At 38.2% G+C, this 22587-nt stretch overlaps 1 protein-coding gene across 1 annotated transcript in view; it reads right to left on the minus strand.

Moving 5' to 3' along the window:
- Positions 1-1799: 1799 nt before the first annotated feature.
- Positions 1800-22587, minus strand: part of Abcd2 (ATP binding cassette subfamily D member 2) — a 40403-nt gene continuing 19615 nt past the window's right edge. Inside the window, 4 exon segments of the mRNA XM_051160230.1 lie at positions 1800-2597; positions 5490-5615; positions 9049-9133; positions 14209-14354. Of these exon segments, the coding sequence (XP_051016187.1) occupies positions 2378-2597; positions 5490-5615; positions 9049-9133; positions 14209-14354 (577 nt within the window). The 3' untranslated portion in view covers positions 1800-2377.

Below are 22587 nucleotides of genomic sequence, written 5' to 3' on the forward strand. Positions count from 1 at the left end.
AAAAAAAAAAAAAAAAAAAAAAAGGAAAGGTAGTTTAGCCTGAAACTTTAACATTTAGGTTTCATGGCTAGAGTTTTAGTGTAGAATTTTAAACATCATTGAATCCTGTCACTGTCCACTATGGACCGAGGCTTCTTTATGTCAACTCAGCTCATTAGTAACTGTAACAAGTAACCGTCAACAAGATCTAACACAGATCTAGTATCGGTGTTGGCATTCTGTGCAGAGCTTACAAATGTGAGCTGCCAGGTCTTATATGGTTTTTATCTTAAATTATCAAAACTATAGTGTCGGATGTGAACTTCTGATTTTCCTCTTGTGCCTTTCAGGGCTAATGTAAAACAATTGTTTCAAATGTTTCCCCTTTAAAACTATAACCTGGCCAACTGCTAACATGGTTGTTAAAGGTTAGTGAATTGTTCTTTGTTTTTGTTTTGAAATGAAGTTCCAGTTTCTGATTCCATGCTTTGTTTAAACAAAATCTTTCATCCTTGCCTCACATTTTCAGTAAGAAGTAGTAATGACAGAGAAACGAAAATGAGGTGACTGTGATCTTTTGTTGTGTTGCTTCACGTAAGCTGGTGACATTCATTGGTAATTCAAAGTACCTACATTTTGTGGAACTGAAAACGTGGAAATGCTGTCGTTTCCTACAGCACTCATTGGGAATGACTTCCAGGTCGTCTATCTTCCAGGCTATTGCAAGTTAGCCTCTGCTACAATGCCGCCTAAATACGATAACAAAATCCGAAGCCGCTAAAACTGTTCATCTCAGTTTGCCATATCTATCGTCATGCCTGAGAGTGGATGAGATTAAAGCACCAGTTACCGCTTCTGTACCCTAGTGCATACAAACACTATGATGTACCCACATGGATGGTTTCTTGCCATATTCAGCAGTATGAAGCTCAGCAGAAGTGAAGTGTGCTGCCCTTTCAAGTGCTGAAGCTGTAGACATTTAAACACCCTGTGGATGTATGTGCCTAGCTTCCGTGTACTGACTTCCCTGGTTCATTTTAAGTCAAGGGCCAATGGCCATGCCATTTCCTACCCAATTTTACAAACACTAATTAATGATAGTACCATTAACATTTCTAGTTTTCAGTATCTTTACTATCGTTCAGATGTATTCATTTTTAATGCCATGTGTATGGGTGTTTTGCCTGCATGTATGATGCATGCAGGGGTGGGTGTTAGAGTCCCTGAAACTGGAACTATACAGTTTAGAGATACTCAGGTCCCCTACAAGGGAAGCAAGTGTCATTTTTCCACACCCTCAACTATATGTATTTATATCCTTTAATTTTTTCTTAATCCCTGCTCTGCTTACAATTCCATTTCAGGGCACTTACCTGGCACATCATTTTTTATTGACATTATATCTCAGTTAAATTTAAGGGGCAAACGTGGTAACAGCACTGAATCCGAGAGTCGTGAGAGCATCGTTTGACCTCTACATCTCTTCCAAAATAAATCACAGACCTGCAGTAAATCTGACCGTCCATCTTCTCAGAAGCAAATGAGCAAAAATGAAATGCCTCAAAAGACTGCTTCAAAAACAGAGTAAAATGAACTGAATGGGGGAACATAGCTGTGATTTCCAGCATCCACAATCAGGATAGCAATCAAGTTTCTAAAATGCTGCTTTGGGCACCAAATAAGCAGTATTTCTGAATAGAAATCATAGTAGCTACATGCAGAGTCAAGCAGCAGCCAGGGCAAGCATTGCTCAGATCCTCCTCTTCCGTGTGGGCAATCTCTTTTTTAAAATAAAAGATTCTTTGAAAAAACAAACATACAATTCTTATTAAAGTTAATGTTTTGTGTCTGCATTAAGGTCTACAATGTTTAAATACAGTACTTTATACCTGTCTAGCCATGCTTGTTTTCAACCACAGTCATTAAGATACATCGTTTCATAATTAAGTTACTTACAAACTTTTATTTTGTACACACTTTAGTTGGTCACTAGAAATGCTGATCATGGATTTCCCATGTTGCATTGTCCATTCTTTGTGGGCTGAAACAACACTCTAAGTTCTGACATCAACCCAGATGCTGCCCTTATTTTGTTTTGGGACTTTCTCCCACATGAAGAACCTCAGAGCACACACATTCACGTAGTCCTAGGAAGTCCTGTTTTACCGATAGGTTAGCCTTCCACTGGGCAGTAATAGATGTCATGGTTAATCTTGACTGACGCATTTCCTTTCTTTTTCTTTTGAAAAGTTATTGTGTATTTCTTTGATGCTAAAATCATACAAAATACTTTTTTGCTGGCTTGCTTTCCCTGCACTTAGCTTAACATACTGCATGCAGTAAAGAGAGAGTCTCTGAGGCTTCACCTAGAAGTTAACTTAAAACATGTCAAGATAAATTAGGATGGCTCATCTTCATTTTGGGTTGTCTTCAGCACCGAGTCTTCTCCCAGGATTTTGCATAGTTCGTTGAGTCTCTGCTGCATTTTGGGAATCCCAGCTAGCTGAGACTCTAGCTTTTGTTTTTCGTCACTCAATGTTAAACGAATAGCAGTGTCCAACTGTTCAAAGCGCCAACCTCCTTCGCCATCAAATTGTAATAAGTGAGTGTGGTATTTCCTGCATAATTAAAATGAAGCATTATTAGTCATAATATTAAAAGCCATTTTTAGCTATAGAGTTTTCTAACTGATGTTTAAAGACAAACTTTAGCAAAGGTGGTTATTTTACATCTGAATTCTAGATGTATATAAATGGCATATATCTCATATAAATGGTACACTTTTTAAAGTCCAAAGTCTTTAATCTCCAAGAAATTTTTGATATCTGAATTTGTTTCATATTTCGAGTATACTTAGTTTACAAAGGACGACAATCCAGTACATCTTCTTAATCAATAATAAAGCATCCTTAGAATGGAAGTAAGGAAAGAAAACCGAGGAAAGATAGTAAAAATTAAAAGATCAGGGAGGCAGAGGCAGGTGGATCCCTGTGAATTCAAGGCCACCCTGGCCTACAAAAGTGAGTCCAGCACAGCCAAGGCTACACAGAGAAACCCTGTCTCAAAAAAGAGAAAACAAAACAAAACAAACAAACAAACAAAAAAACCCAAATCAGAACAGAACCAAACCGAACAAAAATCTATCATACAGAGAAAAACCGAAAAAAGCAAAGGAAACACAAAAGCAACTTATTTATAGGTAATATCATCCTCTGGGACGCGTTCTACATAAGTACAACTTTCTCAGTAGTAATATTCTAGAATTATTTGTACATGTTCACCCCCAGGTGTCTTTTAGTTTTATTGCCACATAAATTCATTTCCTTCATGGTTCAACTACATGAGGGACAACCCTGAAATATGGAAGGTGATCCATCTCATAAGGGAGACCGGAGTCACCAGCTGAGGATCTGTGGCATGTCTGGAGGGAGTGTGGATGGCAGGGTTGCTCCTATCATGAGCCACCTGTACTTGGTCACTTAGCTTAACTGGCTCATGATTCTCAAATTTTCTGTCTTCCTTCAGGTTTTCCTCCAACTTCAAGTAATTATAACAGTATGAATTGTCAGCCTTCTCAGTTACTTTCTATCTTATATGTGGACGTTAGCTTTTAAGCCTTCAAGAAACAGGCTGCAATCCTCAGAACCACAGAGGTTAGGTAGAGAGTAGGGGATTGGTGGGGAGGACAGGAACACTCAAGGGAGGGGGAAGTAGAACAGATAGTTATGGATGGATGCAAGGGCTGGGATGAGAGGATTAAATTGAGAAGAGAGGGAACAGGGAGGTAAAGCAGGGAATACAGGGAGGGACAGGTAAAATTAAGGGGCATTTGAGAGGCATGGGAAGTTGTTATTATTATTGACATTGCTTAAAATATATACATATATTCGAGGAATCTGAATGGAATCACCAAGTAACGACAGAGGCAAAGTCCCACAACTGACATCACCTGTCACCAAATGAAACCTCCAGCACTAGGAATGGGGTACGTTTTTAAATGAGTTGCTGTCCAAAGGGACCCCATGGAAATCCCCAAGCAACTCAGGCCAAGTCTATCGGTTGCTTTCCATAAAATGAGAGTAAGGCCCTGTTGCCGAAGACAGCACCTACATGAGTCATTAACCATGGAGAAGTCCAGTCAGTCCTTACCTGGACCCTTCATCACTACTGACTAGTTTTCATGGTTCTGGAAAGTACTCTGCATATTACCAGAGGAGAACGGTAAATACCCAACCCAGCTATAAGCCCTGTTATGTACAATGGTGACCTGACAGCACAATACGCTGGTGCAGTAGTGGCACAAAAGTTGTCGGAATAACCAACCACTACCTGATTGGATTGAAGGTCCACTCCATGGTACGGAACCCATACTCAATACTCCTTGGTTGTTCGAAGACCTAAGACTAGATAGGTCATAGCACAAAACCGAATACCACTGTTCTGCTAAAGTAGCTAGCAAAGATACGACTCCTAACAACATTCTGCTATATTCATAATTCAGTGTTTTGCTCAGCCATTATCAGAGATTTTTTCTTCTGCAGTACATGGGAACAAATACAGAGACCCACAGCTGGACATGTGGAGAGTAAGAGACCTTGGGACACTCAATCCTATATGGGATGTTTCCATCAAGTTCTTGCCCCCAAGAGGTATAGGAATCCTGTAGAAAAGGATGCTGGAAGAATTTAAGGGCCATAGGTAGAGGAGGACTCTGAGGAAACAGGGCCTTCTAGATACTACAGGACGCATGCGCAATAAGCTCAGAGACTGTAGCGGTACGCACAGGGCCTGTATATGAGGTCTAAGCCAGATAAGGCTTCAGTGCTGAGTGGAAAAGTGGACACAAGCCTTCATCTGTAACCGAGAAGCTAGCTCCAGTCAAGAACTCCTCACAAAGAAAACAACAACAACAACAAAAACTTTTCTCCAATGGAGTCCTATTGTGGATATAAAACACACTTTAGGGCAAGCCCCATGCCCAGCAGTAGACGGCCAGCACAAACCAAACTCAATGGCATTTCTGGAGGTTTTTGTCTCATAAAGCTTTGTCTGGGCGTTTTACTTTTCAACCTCACAGGTCTTTTGCTTATATATTATTGTTTCTGATTTTGGTATTTAATGGGAACTATTAAGATATAATATTTTAACATTTCCCCCTTAGATTTTAAAGAAAATATTTAAAGGATTGTGTAAGCAAATATCATTCCACGATCTTTCATGGCACTTTCTAGCATCATGACAACCATTTTTTTTTTTTTTTTTTTTTGTATCAACTATAAGGTTCTCTTATAGCTTTTCAAAATGACGAGAAAGTGATGTTCATTTTTCACAAAACTCATTAAAGTTACATTAGGCCAGAGGAGCTAGAGAATTAGGGGGACACATCAGAGAAACATAGATAGAAGAAAAATGAAGTGCTTTATACTCCACACAGAAAACTTTCGTATAGTTATCCTTTAGGAAGAATGGACAAAGCATCTGTCCCAGAAGAAGATGCTAGAAGCACCTACCATAGAGAAGGCCTGTGTGTTATGGACAGTAAGGAAATTCCAGCCCCTATAGCAGCCTGAAATATCTTTCCTTCAACATCAATGCTCACGGCGCTGGTACACTCATCCAGCAATGCATACTTTGGTCTGAAATAAAGAAATACAAAATAGATGAGTGAATTGGCTCTGGAGCTGTGTCTTTCTTTGGACGGTAGTTGTATTCTGTCAACTTCAGAGGCACTAAGGAGAATGTGACATTGTTCACAATGGGGAGCGATAAAGCAAAACACAGCTGTTCTTTTTTTCTCTGCTTGGCCGGCAACCCAACCTAGTTCAGTTAACAAGACTAAAGTCAAAATAAACATGGTCATTTGATGTTTTCAATTTAGTTTTGAAAGTGAGTTTTAAAGTTTTTAGGGTAGTTTTCACTATGAAATTATTTTTATTTATCTTTTTTTTTTTAATTTTCAAGGTTACACTATTTCCCCTTCTCTTTTCCTCCTGCAAGCCCCGCCATGTGCCCCACATGCTCTCTTTCAATTCATGGCCTCCGCCATCAAATCAGTAGAAACCTCTCGTCTATCACAAATAATTCCTCAGCATTCTAAGTTCTTTTCTAATGTGTGCTTGTTTATTAACAGGATGCCGTTACCTATTCTGCAGTTGGTGGTGAAGAGAGCGAGACACGGGAGCTAAAGCATTCCTAATCCCCATAGGACTGTGAGACTGCTTGACGATCATTGCATCTTCCCCAAGGAAACAGTGGAGTAGTACTGGGGGGTTGGCTATTACATATCAAGTATTGCTTCTCTCTATATTAATTACTGTTTGGATTTCCCTAGTCATTCTTTAAATAATAAAATTACAAGGCTCTCATAAGCATATTTTCTTGTAATGCTTAGTATAATTTCTGACCAGTGCTCTCTGTTGTCCCCAGCTCAGATCTTTCCTATTAAGGCTCAGTATGCGTCAAAATCTCATTGTCATAACCTTCCCTGTGAAGACAGAAAAAAGCAATTCTTCACATATACTTTTCCTTTGCTGTGTTTAATTTTCCAAATTATTTGATTCCATTGGGAGAAGTGCTGCCTTTTAAACTATTTGCTTGCCTTCCTTGATCCCACAGAGTTGGCTTGATTTTCATTCATTATAATGTCATTATACCCAGTCCCTTTATAATCACAAATACCAATTATCCCAAATTACAGATACTTGAAATGTTGGGCTAAAATCCTTTATTGATGTCCCTTGTTCTTATTGAAAGGCTTATCTCATTAATACAAAAACACGGAAGACTAGTCACCTTTGCAGTCCATAGTCACACTGCACAGGCTGTGTTGTTGATCATGTTACTGAGTATTTATGGATGAAACCCAAGCCAGTGTACGAAGATAGGCTAACAGCTGGGCATAAATGTCAAACTACAGTCTGCCCTTGAGTCTCACTAGAGAGAGCAGCGTTTCAAAGCACAACATGAAAAATCCAAAGTTTGTTAACTTCGGTTCATTTTTTTAAAAGTACTCTCTCTTATCAGACTAATAATGCAAATTTATCATAAATACTACATTATTAAGACGACCCTTTTTGTCACTTTTAATTCACAGATATACACAAAACTGCATAGTATATGATTTCATTTACACAAATTGCAAAGGAAATAAGCCAGTAAGAGCAGAAATGGGCATATGTAGACCATGGCCGCAGAAAGGGTTCAGAGCCATTTTCAGGGTAATGGAAACATTCTCTGTCTTAGTCAAGATACTGGTTGAGATGAACATAATGTTACACAATGTACCTATACTTATAAAAACTTACTGAATTATATGCTTAGTATATCATTATTGTAATAATGATAGTAAACCTCGGCTAAGTGTCATACAACAACGAAGAGGGGCATATGATAGCATTCGGAACAGGAGAAGGGATATAAATTACAAATTATGAAACACATGAAAACAATGAAAATTACATCCAACTGCACGACTTAAACCAGGAAGAAAGTTATTTAAAACGTTAAAAATGTCACGACAGCTAATCAGATAGAAGGTTTCTAATTCTTTTTCTTTATCTGTGTTTTCCAAATAAATACGTCATTATGGTGTATTTTCTTAATTATAAATGATATGTGCCATAATCTCATAAAAACTTGGACCTAAATCTAACCAACCATTTTTTTCCTTTAACTTCCTGCTTTTAAGAAAAGTGGAAGTTAGAACAACATTACAAGCAAGCATACAGCGTTGTAAATGACAAAAGTAGGAAGGAAAGAAAAATGGCTCAGCTGGTAACGAAGCTCTCTGCTGTCAAGCCAGATAGCAGGAGTTTGATCCCAGAACCCACAAGGTGGAAGGACAGAGCTTTATTTCCTGCAAATAGTCCTCTGATACGCAGAGGATACACACATTCACACATACACACTGAAAAGATAGATAAGTGAATGGATAGATAGATGGAGGGATAGATAAATAGATAATAGATAGGTAACTAATAGATAAATGGACAGATATATGATAGTTAAATAGATAATTGATAAATACATGGATGGATAGATAGGTAGGTAGATAGATAGATAGATAGATAGATAGATAGATAGATAGATAGACAGACAGATGATAGGTATGTAAAAATGTAATAATAAAATTAGGCTGAGGCAGGAGGGAGCAAAAACAAACTTTTAAAGATTAAAATCGAATTCAGACCGGACAACGAAACGCAACCTTCAGCTGGACGTGGTGTGACGCGCCTGCAATCTGAGCTCTCAGGAGGCTCAGGCAGGAAGAGAGAAATCTGAGCCCATCCTTGACTATGTGGCAAGATCTTGGCTTAATGCACAAAACTGATCTTGTGTTGAATAAATAAGTGTAAAAAGGGGATTAGACAACAAGAGAAACAGACATTAAGTAACTCTGAATAATTATTTCTAGTTTAATTACATTATTATATAAAAAACCAAACCTCTCATCTCAGAGAAGAGTGGGGCAAACAGAAGTTACTAGTGGGAATGGTGCCTGGATTTCCTCTTACATCTTTGGCTTAGAATTCTTAAAGTCCATGAAGCTGATGTCACAGAGAAAAACTTTATGGAAACAAGTTATTTCTTGCATCTCAGTTTTTCTGAGTTTACTAAGATGTGTGTGAGCACATCCCTTTTTTCACTGGTTGTAACTCCCAACAGCTGAAGAAGGACATCCATTAGACTAAAAAGGTACTGATGGCTTGAGCCAATTGAATAATGTGGGGCCACATATTAAATATCATGCATATTAGATATTTACACTACAATTCACAATAGTAGCAAAATTACAGTTATGAAGTAGTAACAAAATAATTTTTTGGCTAGGGGTCACCACAACATGAGGAACTGTGTTAAAGGGTCGCAGCATCAGGAAGGTTGAGAAGTGCTAATCTAGGGGGAGCCAATTCCAGTTGACACTGGTAGAAGGCACCTTTACCTGTTGAGCCATCAATCCAGTCTCCCAGTCAGGTGTTATTTAGCCTAACAGGAGACTACTAAATGCTGCTGAATCCTTTCTTGTTATGCCAGAAATGGATAGTAGTTTCCTGAGTGTAGCATACTTACTGATGATAAAACATCCGTGCCATACCCATTCTCTGTTTTTCCCCTCCTGACAGAACATCTTTCCAGTCCATAACAGCATCCCATCCTAGAATAAATAAAAACATACACTTTACGGATTCTTCATTGATTTGTTACCACTTCTATTCTGGACAAGTGATTCCTGGCCCACTTTGATTGAAAAATCAGAAGAGTTTTGTATTTTGTAGAGCACATGGATGGATCTATGCATGAGTGTTTTACTTTAAATATGATATTCCTTTAAGAGTCGTAACTCCTTACACCAATAGACATCTTGAAAGAATTAGAAACAGTGGCACTTGATAAAATCCATTTGTTAGTCTGTTCAAAGGATTGACGTCCATATGTTGATTTTTGAGGGCAACGGGAGAAGAGATCTAATAATTTGCATAGGACAATTGCCAAGCCCAAAAACAGTGTGGGAGGAACTGAGGTAAACAGATCCCACATGCCTGGTGTTTTAAGCAAGTCTTTTCATTATTCCACAGCTTAGAAGATAGTTCCTTTTATTTGCATTTTACAAGTGGGTAATTCAAAACTCATGGAGCAATAGACACTTCTGAGTTTATAGTTATCTGTCAGAGCTGGGGTGTATATTTAGGTTTATTTAATGCTTTCACAGTTTATGCAGGCTGTTTCTTAAAACATCTTAATTAATAGTTGCTTAATATTAATTTATCAGGCAAGCATATAAACATATATATGTATATAAATCTCCTAATATGAAAATAATGCCAGAAAAGTTTAAGTCAACCCAAGTTGCAGAATGGCAGATATTATGGCCACATTTCTGCACAAAATGTGAAGACATATACCAGACACACAACTGGGAGTGGAATTATGAGTTTCATTTTTCAAGTTAAGACTTCTGTAATATTTGATTTTTCAATGTCTGTCTTACATCATTAACTAGAGAAGATTACTTAAGAATGAAGCCACATTTCTACTTTTGAGACTCCAACTTTCAGAGACGAAAACGAACTGCTCAAGCTTGACAAATATTCAAGGCAACATTTCCACATCTTCAGAATTCAGGGTTTAACTCTCCCCTGGAGAAGGGCTATGCTCCATGCACACACTGTTCTCCCTCAGATGCCTTCCATTACTGGTAAAATTGGGGGGACTGTAAGGAGGGGAGCTGCAATCAGAATGAAAAGTGTATAAATACATTTTAAATTTTTAAGTAAATTTGGCTTTAGGTTGCAGGAAGAAGCCAAATCTTTATTGTTTTATTACCATGGGTGCCTGAAGAAACAAATTATGAGATCAATTACTTAATTCTTTTACTAATTAAACTAATTAAAAGAAGGACTATGATTTTGTTTTGTAGTGTGCAAAAGGTCAGAACCTTCAACAGAATAAGATATGTTGTTAAACCAGAATTCATCTTTATGTTATTGTTTTCCTTCTTTAGGAATTGTAGTAAAGCTTAATGCATGTTTTAGAAAGTGTAAAATTAATCAGACACAGTGAAACATGACTAATCCTGGGACAGGGCCAAGGGCAGGGTGATCACGAGTTGGGGGCCAGACTGGGCTACTCTGTAATACTCTGTCTCAAAAAAAAAAAAAAAAAAAAAAGCCTGAAGTTATAAATAAGAAACTAAACAAAGTAGGGAGATGAAATCAGAGAGAACAAGGACGGAAAGGCTATTTTAAGGATACATCTAAATTTACGTTTCAAATCTGCACAATGTGAAAATGTTCCCTGTTCCAAAATTTAAAAAGGAAGTACAATAAAAGCAGTATGTTTAAAATAATGCAGGGAGGAGAAAGAGATAAGGGAGAAGAAAATGTAATGCCAGGACTAGAGAGATGAGCCTGTGGCTAAGAGCTTGCAGAAGAGCTCAGTGTGATTCACAGCACCCATGTCAAGTGGCTTATAACCACCTGTAATGTCAGCCCAAGGAGCTAACACTCCCTTCTGGCCTCCCCAGGTACCTGTACTCACGTGTCCTTACCTCACAACACACATCTGCAACACTAGAAAGGAATCTTTAACAAATAACCAGTCTAGTAGTACCTAGAGTGAAAGGCTTAGGCATTATTCCCATCGACAACGTCAAGCTGTCCTCTTTAGAAGGACCTCTGTTCTTATCTTGTGCAATCTTCTGGAAATCATTTAAAATTAGATCCTCATAAGACTGTATTGCAAAGGGGAAAAAAATCCTCAAAATGCCAGCATGTTTCTGAGGAAAAGTTTTGAAATAATAGTTTTCCACGACCTGATTTTATAACATTTAGGAAATGCAAGTGGTGACCTGAGGAACGGATTTAGACCGCAGCACTATGAAGCAGTTTGTTCCCTGACATGAGAACAGGGCATGAGAGGAAAGTGTTTTTCAGCCAAAGGAAAAGTTAACTTTTACATATTTTAATTAACTGCACCCTTTGTTCTACTAAATCCCGAGGGTTCCATCAGCATCCTTGGCAACAGATGTGACTCCTAATGCTCACTTACTGAGACCAAGACAGCTAACAAGAAAATCATGCCCTTGCTTCCTGGAGATGTCTAAACTTCTCAGTTGTGTCTGTTTGTACCCATTCTACTCTTTTCTATTTTGGGACCTGGATAAGGGAATGAAATGTAGTTTTTAACCTCCATTCTTTTTTTTTTTTTTTTTTTAATATTTTTATTTAGTTTTAATCTATGTGCATTGGTGTGAAAGTGTCAGATCTTTGAGTTACAGACAGTTGTGAACTGCCATGTGGGGTGCTGGGAATTGAACCCGGGTCCTTTGGAAGAGCAGACAGTGCTCTTAACCACTGAGGCATCTCTCCAGCCCCCACCTCCATTCTTTTTTTCAGCAAAGAATCGCCTGATCTAAATAATTCCATCAGGCTTCTTCCAACTGAAACCGTACATTAGTAAGTGGAAGTATTTCCCTGTATTGCTTAGATGCTTTCTTTTTAAGGATTAAGTAAAACTAGTTTCTTAGGAAAGGTATACTTATGTGAAATTGTATTATAATTCCTATTTCTAAAAGGCTGGGAGACATAAAGTACATCAGACACCAGCCGTGCCTACTGTGCACTCCATCTTTCAAAGTTAAATCTGTGTTTTAGTTCTGTTCTATCAGCTGTTATGGCAATAGCCGTGAACCAAGCACCATGAATTTAATGTGTACAATGGAGACAGTACTGCATCATCAATGGACTTTCATGAACATTGAACAGAACAATGTGTGATTATTCAAACATGGTATATTCTCTGCAGTAAGCACTCAGCAAACCATAACTGTTCCTATTATATTACTAAGTTCCAGAGACTCTTCTTTTTTATTTAGAGGAAAAAGAACAAACAGAATTTACGTGCCCAAGGCAAGGAGGTGTAAAACTCTAGGTTTGGAGAATCTTTAAAAATAATTCTAGAATGTCATAACTTCTAAAACAATACAATGTTTCACGTTCATTTTAAATTTCTATTTGGACCACAAGATTCTAAACTTAATCAATTTGCCCATAATATGTAGAATTTGTGCTGCCAAAGTGCTGTGAAATTGGGAAGGGATGGACCATATGACACTAAAGGAAAATCTGCATCATAAATAGAAATATAGTCATGTCTTTCTTGTCTGCTTCGTTAGTTTATTATAACGATCAGGTCATGATTCATTGTTACGTATGTGCCACGGCAGTAAGAGTTTCAATTAATATTCACAGAAACTTTGAAAACAAATATATCCCTATTTTACCACTGAGGACACAGAGTAATGCTAATTAGGATTTGATTTTTTTTTAAAGATTTATTTATTTATTGTATATGACTGCTCTATCTGCATGTACACCTGCATACCAGAAGAGGGCATCAGATGCCTATTCAGATGGTTTTGAGCCACCATGTGGTTGCTAGAAAATTGAACTCGGGACCTATGGAAGAGCAGATGGTGGTGTCCTTAACCACTGAGCCATCTTTCCAGCTCTAGGATTTGGTTCTTTTTTTTTTCCCTTCAAAATAATGTAATTATGCTGGGAATCAGAGCATGAAATCCATGCATGTGCAACTCAACCTGGCTTGCTTTTTCAGTATTTTTGGGCCATTTAATTATACCACACTATTTGAAAGCATAACTATTAAGAAATAATTGGATTGAAAACTCTTATGTATGTGTATTCCCACTCTTTCATATATATTATTCTAAAGAAACCTACAACTAGGAAGTTTCTGTTATATAATCTCTTGTTGGTGTGTGTGTATATATATATATATATATATATATATATATATATATATATACACACACATATATATATTACAAACACATACATATATTAGAAATATTTTGGAACTGAAAATAAACAAGTTCTGTGAGAATCACTTTAAAAAATTACATTTAATATAAGCTGAGAGAGTTTGGCAAGCCAATAGTTCATCATAGACTTTACCCATGTCTAGAATGATGGTAAACTCGGGAATACTTGTACATTTAAATATCAAGGTCTTTAAATGCTAGCCGTGCTGTTATGGTGACTTGGTAAAAGTGTAGTGTGCCATATTAAACACAATACAAAAAAAAAAAAACAAAAAAAAACCCAACATATAAATCATGGAAAAGCAACAAACCTCTACTTACATGCTTATGGTCTGATAATGTCATATATCCAAATGAAAGCACGTACTCTTTAGACACTTGGGACAGTCACTGCTACTAGAGTCACCCCCTGTGGGGCATACCTTTGTGACTCAGTGAGGGTGCTGCTTCCAGAGAGGACTGGCTGCCCGAGAATAGCTGGTGTGACGCCCAGGAAGAACAAAAGTGGGAGGAGAAGAAAGCCAGCAGGTCTCCATGGTGAGAAGATAGCCCATCCTCTACACCATGGCAAAGTGACATCTCTGAAACCATCAGCAAAGGGGGAAACCCACCCTTAGGCTGGTTCTGTTGGGATTTGGTAACTCATACCAAACTTAAGTTCATTTATTTAATTAATTGGGTTTTTGTTTGTTTGTTTGATGGTCTGTTTTGTTGAGATAAAGTTCTGATGTAACTCAGGCTAGTCTTAAACTTGCGGCATAGGAGAGGGTGGTTTTGAGTTCCTGCTGCTCTTGCCTCCCCTCCCCAAGTGGTACGCATCACCATACAGGGCTCAAACTTTGTTTGTAAATAAAGTTAAAACCGCACTGTAAAATAATGACGCAATCTACCTCCTTCTCTTTGAACGATGTGGAAGAGGTGGACACTGTGCAGAATGCGTTCTAGGTCTTGGTCTGTATAACCTTTGTCACGCATGTCATCCACTGAGTCGGGGTAAATGACTTGATCCCGAAGGCTTCCAAGAGACATGTATGGCCTGTAAAACACCAAGCACATGTGAACCCTACTGTAAAGGCATGTGAACTTACCCAAGGTGACATCCTGCTGTCTGGTGACCTTAAACATTCAATCTATAGGATTATGTTGTTCCTTGGAAAGGCTTCAAAATAATACTTGGTTTATAAAGGGGAAAAAAGCCACACTGAGATATACATAGAGAAAAGCTTTTGTAAGGAACCGTTTGCTATTTTATGCATGAAAAATTTGTTTCTCTGTTGTGAAGGCTAGTCTTGGTTGTCAACCTGACTAAATCTGGAGCTAACTAAAACTCAAGTGTCTGGGTACACCAGTGAAGGATTTTTTTCTCTCTCAATTAAATCATTTGAAGGGGAACAGCCACTTTCAATCCTGATCTTTTGAGGTGCAAAGATCCACTTTTAATCTGGTCCACACCTTCTGGCGATAGCATATATAAAGGACACGGAAGAAGAAAACGTTCTCTCTTTGCCTGCTTGCTCTCATTTTCACTGGCAAGTCCATTTCTCCACTGGCATTAGAACCCACTTCTTAGGGTATTTGGTGCATACTGAAGATGAGCTGAGACATCCAGCCTTGTAGACTGAGCAACAACTGGATTCTTGGACTTTCTGCTGGTAGACAGCCACTGATGGACCACAGCCTGTATGCCACACTAATAAATTCCTTATATATATTTTTTTTCTTTTTCTTTTTTTATGTTTTTGTTTGCTTGTTTTTGTTTTTGTTTTAGAGACAGGGTTTCTCTGTGTAGCCTTGACTGTTGTGGACTTGCATTGTAGACCAGACTGGCCTTGAATTCACAGAGATTCACTTGTCTCTGCCTCCCTAAGTACTAGGATTACAAGAGTGACCCACCATGGCTGGCCCCATATATTCTTTCTATCTATCTATCTATCTATCTATTATCATCTATCATCCAGCTTCAGTTCTTTTCATGTAGAAAACCCTGATTAATACAGCCATATTTGATAAAGACTGTTTCTGTACATATAAATTTATTTACATTAAACACAAAACTTGGAGTTTTGACAGCTATGTAAACAAGCAAACTGAGAGGCAAGACAGTATTAATAAGAAAATGAAAATTAAAATGACATTGATTTTCTTATTTATAAGATTAGCAAACATTTAAGAGTCAGATAATTCAGTCAGCTGATAGGCACATTGTAAAGACAGATGCTTTCATACAATGGTGAAAGTCCAACCTCTTTGGAGGAAATCTGGCAAATTGACATGTGATTTGTTTTTTGACTCACTTCTGAGAATTTTTTTTAGAGGATACGATCCTAAAAATGCCCCCAAAAGAAAACTTGCCTAAGATTACCCATTACAGTACCATTTGCGACGTCAAAATATTCAAAACCAAGTAAAGGACCAGGCAGAGAGAATTCTTGAATCAACTGTTTGCACCTATCCCGAGGCACTGAAGAGAGCAGGCAGGAGCCCCTGAAGTAATACAGAGTGAGTTCATCATTCAGCTGAGAAGAAAAATGTGCAAGCGAACCATGACACAGATGTCTCAACAGTAGCACTGACAGGAAGGTGATGGGTGACTTGTCCCTGCTGAGGGCATCCGGTTGTGGGAAGGTTAGTGGTGTACTTGGCCTCTATCCACTAGATGTCAGTAGCGCCTCCTCAAACATGATAAAAAAAATTGTCTACAAGTCTCGCCAAGGGAACAAATACCCCTAGGTGACAAAGCTGTCCCCAGTTGAGAACCCCCAGTAGACAGTATGCCACTTTCTATAAAAAGAAATGAAGGATGATATAGACACACACATTTGGTTATACCTACCAAAAAAAAAAAAAAAAAAAGAAAAGTAAGGCAAAAACTACTGAGAAGGCAACCTAGGAGGCAAAGTTGAGAAAAGAGAAAAGATCCTTCTGAACTCTCTCTCTCTCTCTCTCTCTCTCTCTCTCTCTCTCCTCTCTCCTCTCTCCTCTCCTCTCTCTCTCTCTCTCTCTCTCCTCTCTCTCTCTCTCTCTCTCTCTCCTCTCTCTCTCTCATCTCTCTCTCTTCTCCTCTCTCCTCTCTCCTCTCTCGTCTCCCTCTCTCTCTCTCCTGTGTGTGTGTGTGTGTCTCTCTGTCTCTCTCTCTGTGTCTCTGTCTCTCTCTGTCTCTGTCTCTCTCTCTCTCTCCTCTCCTCTCCTCTCCCTCCCTCCCTTTCTTCCTCTTTTTGAGACTGAGTCTTACTATGTAGACCTGGTTGTCCTAGAACTGTCTCTGCATACCAGGCTGAACTCAAACTCACAGAGATATGCCTGTCTCTGTCTCCCAGTACTGTGATTAAAGGTGCGTGCTACATCTTTTCTATAAAAGTTTTGATTTTATAGCCATGTCTAAATGTTACTATTTGAAAATAATAAAAATTAACCAAGCAATTAACTGGAAAAACAAGAAACTGAATGTTTGTTTATAGCTATCAAACAGATAATATGACCACAGAACATAGGGGAAAGGATAGGAACTGGAAGAGTGAACTTAAGGAATTTTGGCTTCATAGCTTTAATTAATTAAAAGATGATAAAAGGCACTTTCCTAGCTCCACTCCCACCTGCAGGCCACCCTTTCAGAAGGCCAGATCGTGTAGGCAATGCAGTGGCTTCTTGTTGTTTTCTCAGCAAGTGCTCTCATCTGGTGCAGCATCTCCCTAGGCTTCCCCTTCACACAAAGTGTAAACTGATAATAGCTTGTTGTGTAAGTCCCAAACTATGAGAGAATGAATCGCCATTGCTTCAAACTACCTGTTTTTTTTGGTGACTTGTGGCAAGCAGCAGTGGAAAACCAACACAGGCAGGGACTCCGCAAACCCTGTACAAGCTGAGTGGCTCTGTGAGGAACACCAGGCCACCCTAGCTGAGGGGCTGTCTTATATAGCCAGCAAGGGCTCACTGTGCCTCAGTGGCTAAACGCACTGACTGCTTTTGCAGAGGACGCACATTTGGTTCCCAGCACCCACACTGCCGTTTACAACTGTCTGCAAGTTCTGCCGGATCTGGTACCTTGTTCTGATTTTCCTGGGCACCAGTGTGGTGCATAGAAATAATAATATAGAAATAATAATACAAGCTGGCAAAACATTTTTAAAAATTTTTTAAAAGTTACACCAGCCTGGTGTGTTTTTCTGAAGAGAAAGAAAGCTTTACAAATATCTCTTGCAGAGCAAATGTCCACTTATGTTTCATGGTATTTATAACTTCTTCAAGGAATACATAGTCATAATTATTTTGTAATATATTTAACTAATATTTGAAATTTGTGTTTTAACTGCACACCTATATAAAAGATCTTTACAAATACAAGGGATCACTTAAGTATCTTTGTTTAACTTGACACATGATTCAAATGTTATATCAGACTTTAAAAAAATATTTATTTATTCATTATTATGTATACATGTATACCTGCAGGCCAGAAGAGGGGCAACAGATCACATTATAGATGGCTGGGAGCCACAATGTGGCTGCTGGGAATCGAACTCAGGACCTCCGGAAGACCAGCCAGTCCTCTTAACCTCTGAGCCATCTCTATAACAGCCTTTAATGTTTACAATTCAGTGATTTTTAATCCACCTATAGGCTCAGGTGGCCATCATTCCTAACTTGAGAATACTTTTCTTGGCTCCTTCCTTCCTCCAGAAGCCCCAGTTTGTTTTTCTGTCTCCATGGATTTGCTTATTCTGGGTATTTAAAATACACAGACTCACACAATATATGCCCCTCTGTGACTGACTTCTCCCTAATGTCAAAATGTGCCCCATTCCTTTTTAGGGCTGAAAAATATCATAACATTGTATTGTAGATGTGTGCCACATTTGATTTGTCCTTTCTTCTGCTGAAAGATATTTCATTGTTTCCTGCTTTGGGGCACTATGCATATCACGTATAAACCAGTACATAGAACCATGGAGGCAAAGAACTTTCTAGGCAACTGCCAGGATGTTTCCAAAATGGCTGAACCACTTCCAGCCACATTTCCACCATATAGTTAGGATTTATCCTTCAGCCTTCTTTCCTTTCCTTTTCCACTCTAACCACATTTTCTTACAGCAGTGCCACAGTCCATGTTTGTTTGCTTACACACATCACAACCGTGTGCGGAATTCTCTTAAATTCACATCTACAAATAGTGGCAGTAGCATTGGTATAAAGCAGGGCCGTTGAGCAGCTGTCGCTGAGTGCTCAGTAACTTCTCGGGACCTTAGGAAAGAGAACATTTACTGCCTTTAAGTCGATGCTAGCTCCAACTTAGCACCAATCAGTAGGTGTAGATGACCTTCCCCCTTAGCATAAGGCATAGATGTTAGTGCAAAGAGCAGTCCTGTCACATGGCACAGTCAATGACGAAATTACACCTACGCATCCAGTCGATGAGCTCTTCTAAAGGTTTTGTCATACACCCTGACAAAGGGCTAATATGTGATGATGTCATCATTTTCATCCATGTTTTGCTATACTACGCTTTACGCTATACAGTACAAAGTAATGGTTGTGACAAGGGGCTCTAGAGAGACGGCTGTGTGATATACTCCTAGTCTTAGTACTGTTGTCCCTCAACTCTGAATTTGACCTAATTGGTTTTTAAAGCCACGTGTTTCATTCCATTTATCACGAGTACAGAATGAAGCAGCTAACTGAAGCAGTGTGGTAAGACTATTTGCTGTAATGGAGGCACAAAAAGCAGGTGCTCAGCAAGGGATCATCACTTAAACACAGAGTTCACTTCTCCTGAGTTCTCTACGTGAAAACAAAGCTTAAAGGAGTGACAGAGGTGCGGCTTGCTGATGAAGTCCTTGCCGGTCACTCAGTGCTGCCTGATCCCCAGCACTGGGGGAAAAAAATCTTTAAAAAAGAACAAGTGAATGCAAAATAGTTTACTTTTCTCAGCTAATTGCCTGCTAGCTTTTATCCTATAGTAAATTTTTATCATACTTAATATGGTTAACGAATAATAGGTTTATATGTGGACTTCAAAGATAGATCTTGTTGAGTATTTAAGAAAGTTCTTTTTCTTTTGGTAACATCTCGTTCACTGATGCAGTTTACAGGACTTCAGCGGACTCAAAATACTTAGGGTCATCAGGTGCCTTCATTATTATAAAAGAGCACGGTAAACCTGTAACTTCCCCCCAAAATTTAATATTTATAATTTCTTAGGTTTTATTTAGTATTAATTTCTCAATACTATATTTTATTATAGCACTTAAGTAAAAATTAATTATTATATTAACAATTAATATATTCATATATTATATATTATATGTTTTATATATTGTTTACATAATATTGCAAATAATTTTATACATTTATACAATAAAATAATATGTACTATATTAATAATACATTGTAGTAATAATTAAATAATTATATTTCAAAACCAGCTAATTTTTTTCTGGTAGACAGAGAGGACTTTATCTTATGAGGGCGATTCACACTGAAGCCAAATAATTGTAGTTTCGAAATGTTTAATTTCCTACTCAATTTCAAAGACTCTAATAGAAACATCTGAACTATCTACTTCTGAAATAAATTTTGCTCCTCCTTGGAAGGAATTTTAGCATCAAATTATAATTTACACATACACTTATTTTAAAAAACAATTAACTTTTGTAGTAAAAGTATTTAAGATCAAATCCATCCTCAGTAAATATATCTTCTAGTATTACAAGAATTTTCAATATTTTAAAATTTTGCATTATATTTTAATTATTTTGTGCTAAAATTGAACTATCTGATATTTCTTTTTATATAATTTATTGCTTGTTAGATTTTTCTGATTTTTGATTATTCTATATTCGAGGCAAAGGAAGAAGGAAGGGGAGCACATTAAAAGCATAATTTCTATTTGTGTGTTCAGAGTCTCTGGAACAATCTAAAATGCTAAGTATTTTCTGAGTTGAGCACAAATAAAATAATTCCAGCTCTAAAGAAATTAAAGTAACAAGAATGATTTAAATAAAGAGAAGATGGAAAATTTAAAACTGTATGGCTTAACTCGAGAATACTGATAAAAATTCAACAAGTTTTAACTCTAAGGAATGGGGAGTGTACAGTTGAAGAGTGAAATGCCATTTGTTGCTGTGAGGCCAAACAGGAAGAAGGCGGAGCAAACCATGAATACTTACTGTCAGTCATAGAAAAATGCACAGGGTCAGCCAATCAGGTCATCAGGCTCTTTCATGTACAGCAAGCTCAAGATTTTATTTCTGAAAGCGTGATATCATTCCTAATATTCTTATGTTTATTAGGAAAACAAGAGCTACTCAACACATAAGAAGTATTTACTATTATAAAAATTACACCATCCAACTGTTTGCATCTAATATTGATTAAGCAAGGAATTAGCCTCAAGAATTCTACTGAGCCTTCTTGGTTGCCTAAGTAATTTCCTTTTAAAGAGCTGTTGACAGACCTTTATCTACCACAAAGAGGATTAGGCAACATACCCAGTGCAAGTAACAAAATAGACAGATGGTTCCTAGTGTAAGATACTGGGCAGATTTGCCAATAGAAAGGAAATCTGTCAATTGTTCAGTTCTGGGGTAAAGCTCAGTGGGCGAGCGTGTGCTCAGCGGGCACGAAGCCACGGATTCAAGCACTGCCCACCCCCCAGGAAGGTTATATCACTTTATTACAATCCTCGTAAGCACAACCCCTCTCTCCTCTGTTTGGCTAATGTTTTCTTTCTCAGACTCAGAGTCACAGAGAGACAGAACTTATACAGATTTTGATATCCGACCGTGGATTTTGATATCCATTTCTGTCTCAGATTGTTCGATGTAGTTTATGGATGCGTAAATTTGAATTGTAAGAAGATCTTTGCTAGCACTTCTTTCCTGAAAGAGTTCTTCCAAAAAATGATAGTAAGGGCAGGAACATTTGAAGTACAATTCCATGATAGGTTGTGCCCAACTATCGACAGTTCCAGAGAAGAGAGTGTGAAATGCACAAGTGATCCTCACGGGGGGATGGACACTTGCCACTGCTCTGTCACTCTTTCTTCCCTCCTTCCCTTGCTATATGTCCTCCTACCTCTCATATTTCAATTTCTCCTTTTGATGACTGTTAGTACATTGTTAGTGTTGATTATCAAGGAAACTAACTAAACACACATAAAGTTGGCTTTGGGGGCTGTGACCGCTGCAGACAGAAACTCACCACAGGATAAGAAAGTAAGTAACGGGCTATAAGCTAGTGGAGAAATGGAAGCAAGAGCAGAGGGTCATAGCTATGTCTATCATAGAGGCTTTGGAAGAAGAGAAAACACACCAAGGACTGACAGAACAATGCAGGAGATATTCAAGTGGAAGACGCTAGTCAGGAGATTAAGGAGTGCAGTAACATCGTGCAGGACATCCGGACTCAGCTGGAAAGTGCCAGAATGTGTGTCTAGGTACTATCTGAGCAATGCCCCAGCACCCTGCCACTCACCATCCCACAGAAGGAAAGTGGCTAACGTACACTTCAGAGGAAGAGCACCCACAGATGCTCCAGTTCTTATATTCTGTCAAAGATGAAGACAGGGTGAGGGAAAATGGTTTGAGCCCACTTTATAGAGAACGACTCTATTCTCGCACTAAGGCTCAGCTTTCTGAAACTCTCGTTCTTCCTATTAATATTGCTAAAGCATTGGAAGACACCAACTGGGAAAAATACTGGGGTGATTTCATAATTTCTCAGGAATTCATGTTTCCCAATTCACAAGTTGGGCCAGAGTGGCATTTTTGTTCGGGTCTCTGTGTGAAGGTTTGGTAGAAAACCAAGTGCTTGCTCTTCCCCAAGTGGTTTGACTTTGCTTGTTACATAATATAAGAAACCCACTCTCAGAAGACTCCATTTCTCCAAATTCATGAAGAGATCCACCCTCAAAGAGAAACACTTCAACCACAGTGGTTAAATATAAAGTCTGTTTGATGATTTACAGAATTCCTACTTAGGCCTCAATTCTGTGTTGGTTTTTCTGCCAAACTAGTAGTTAGCTTACATTCTATTGCTAGAGTAGCGAAAAATTAATCACAGTCACATTTAGGCGATCATCAAAGACCTTTTACTGACACATAATTTAAAGATGACATGTTGTCACCTTCTTTAACACAGTGAGATCTCATGTAACCATTCCAGAATTTACTTGAAATAAATCACTTGCTTTTAGAATACAAGAAATAAATGCTACAATTAGATGCTCTTAGTTACATCTGTGTTGTAAGTTAATGGTAAGCAAAAATGGAAGA

This window comes from Acomys russatus, chromosome 17 (genome assembly GCF_903995435.1).
Source record: "Acomys russatus chromosome 17, mAcoRus1.1, whole genome shotgun sequence".
Lineage (NCBI taxonomy): Eukaryota > Metazoa > Chordata > Mammalia > Rodentia > Muridae > Acomys > Acomys russatus.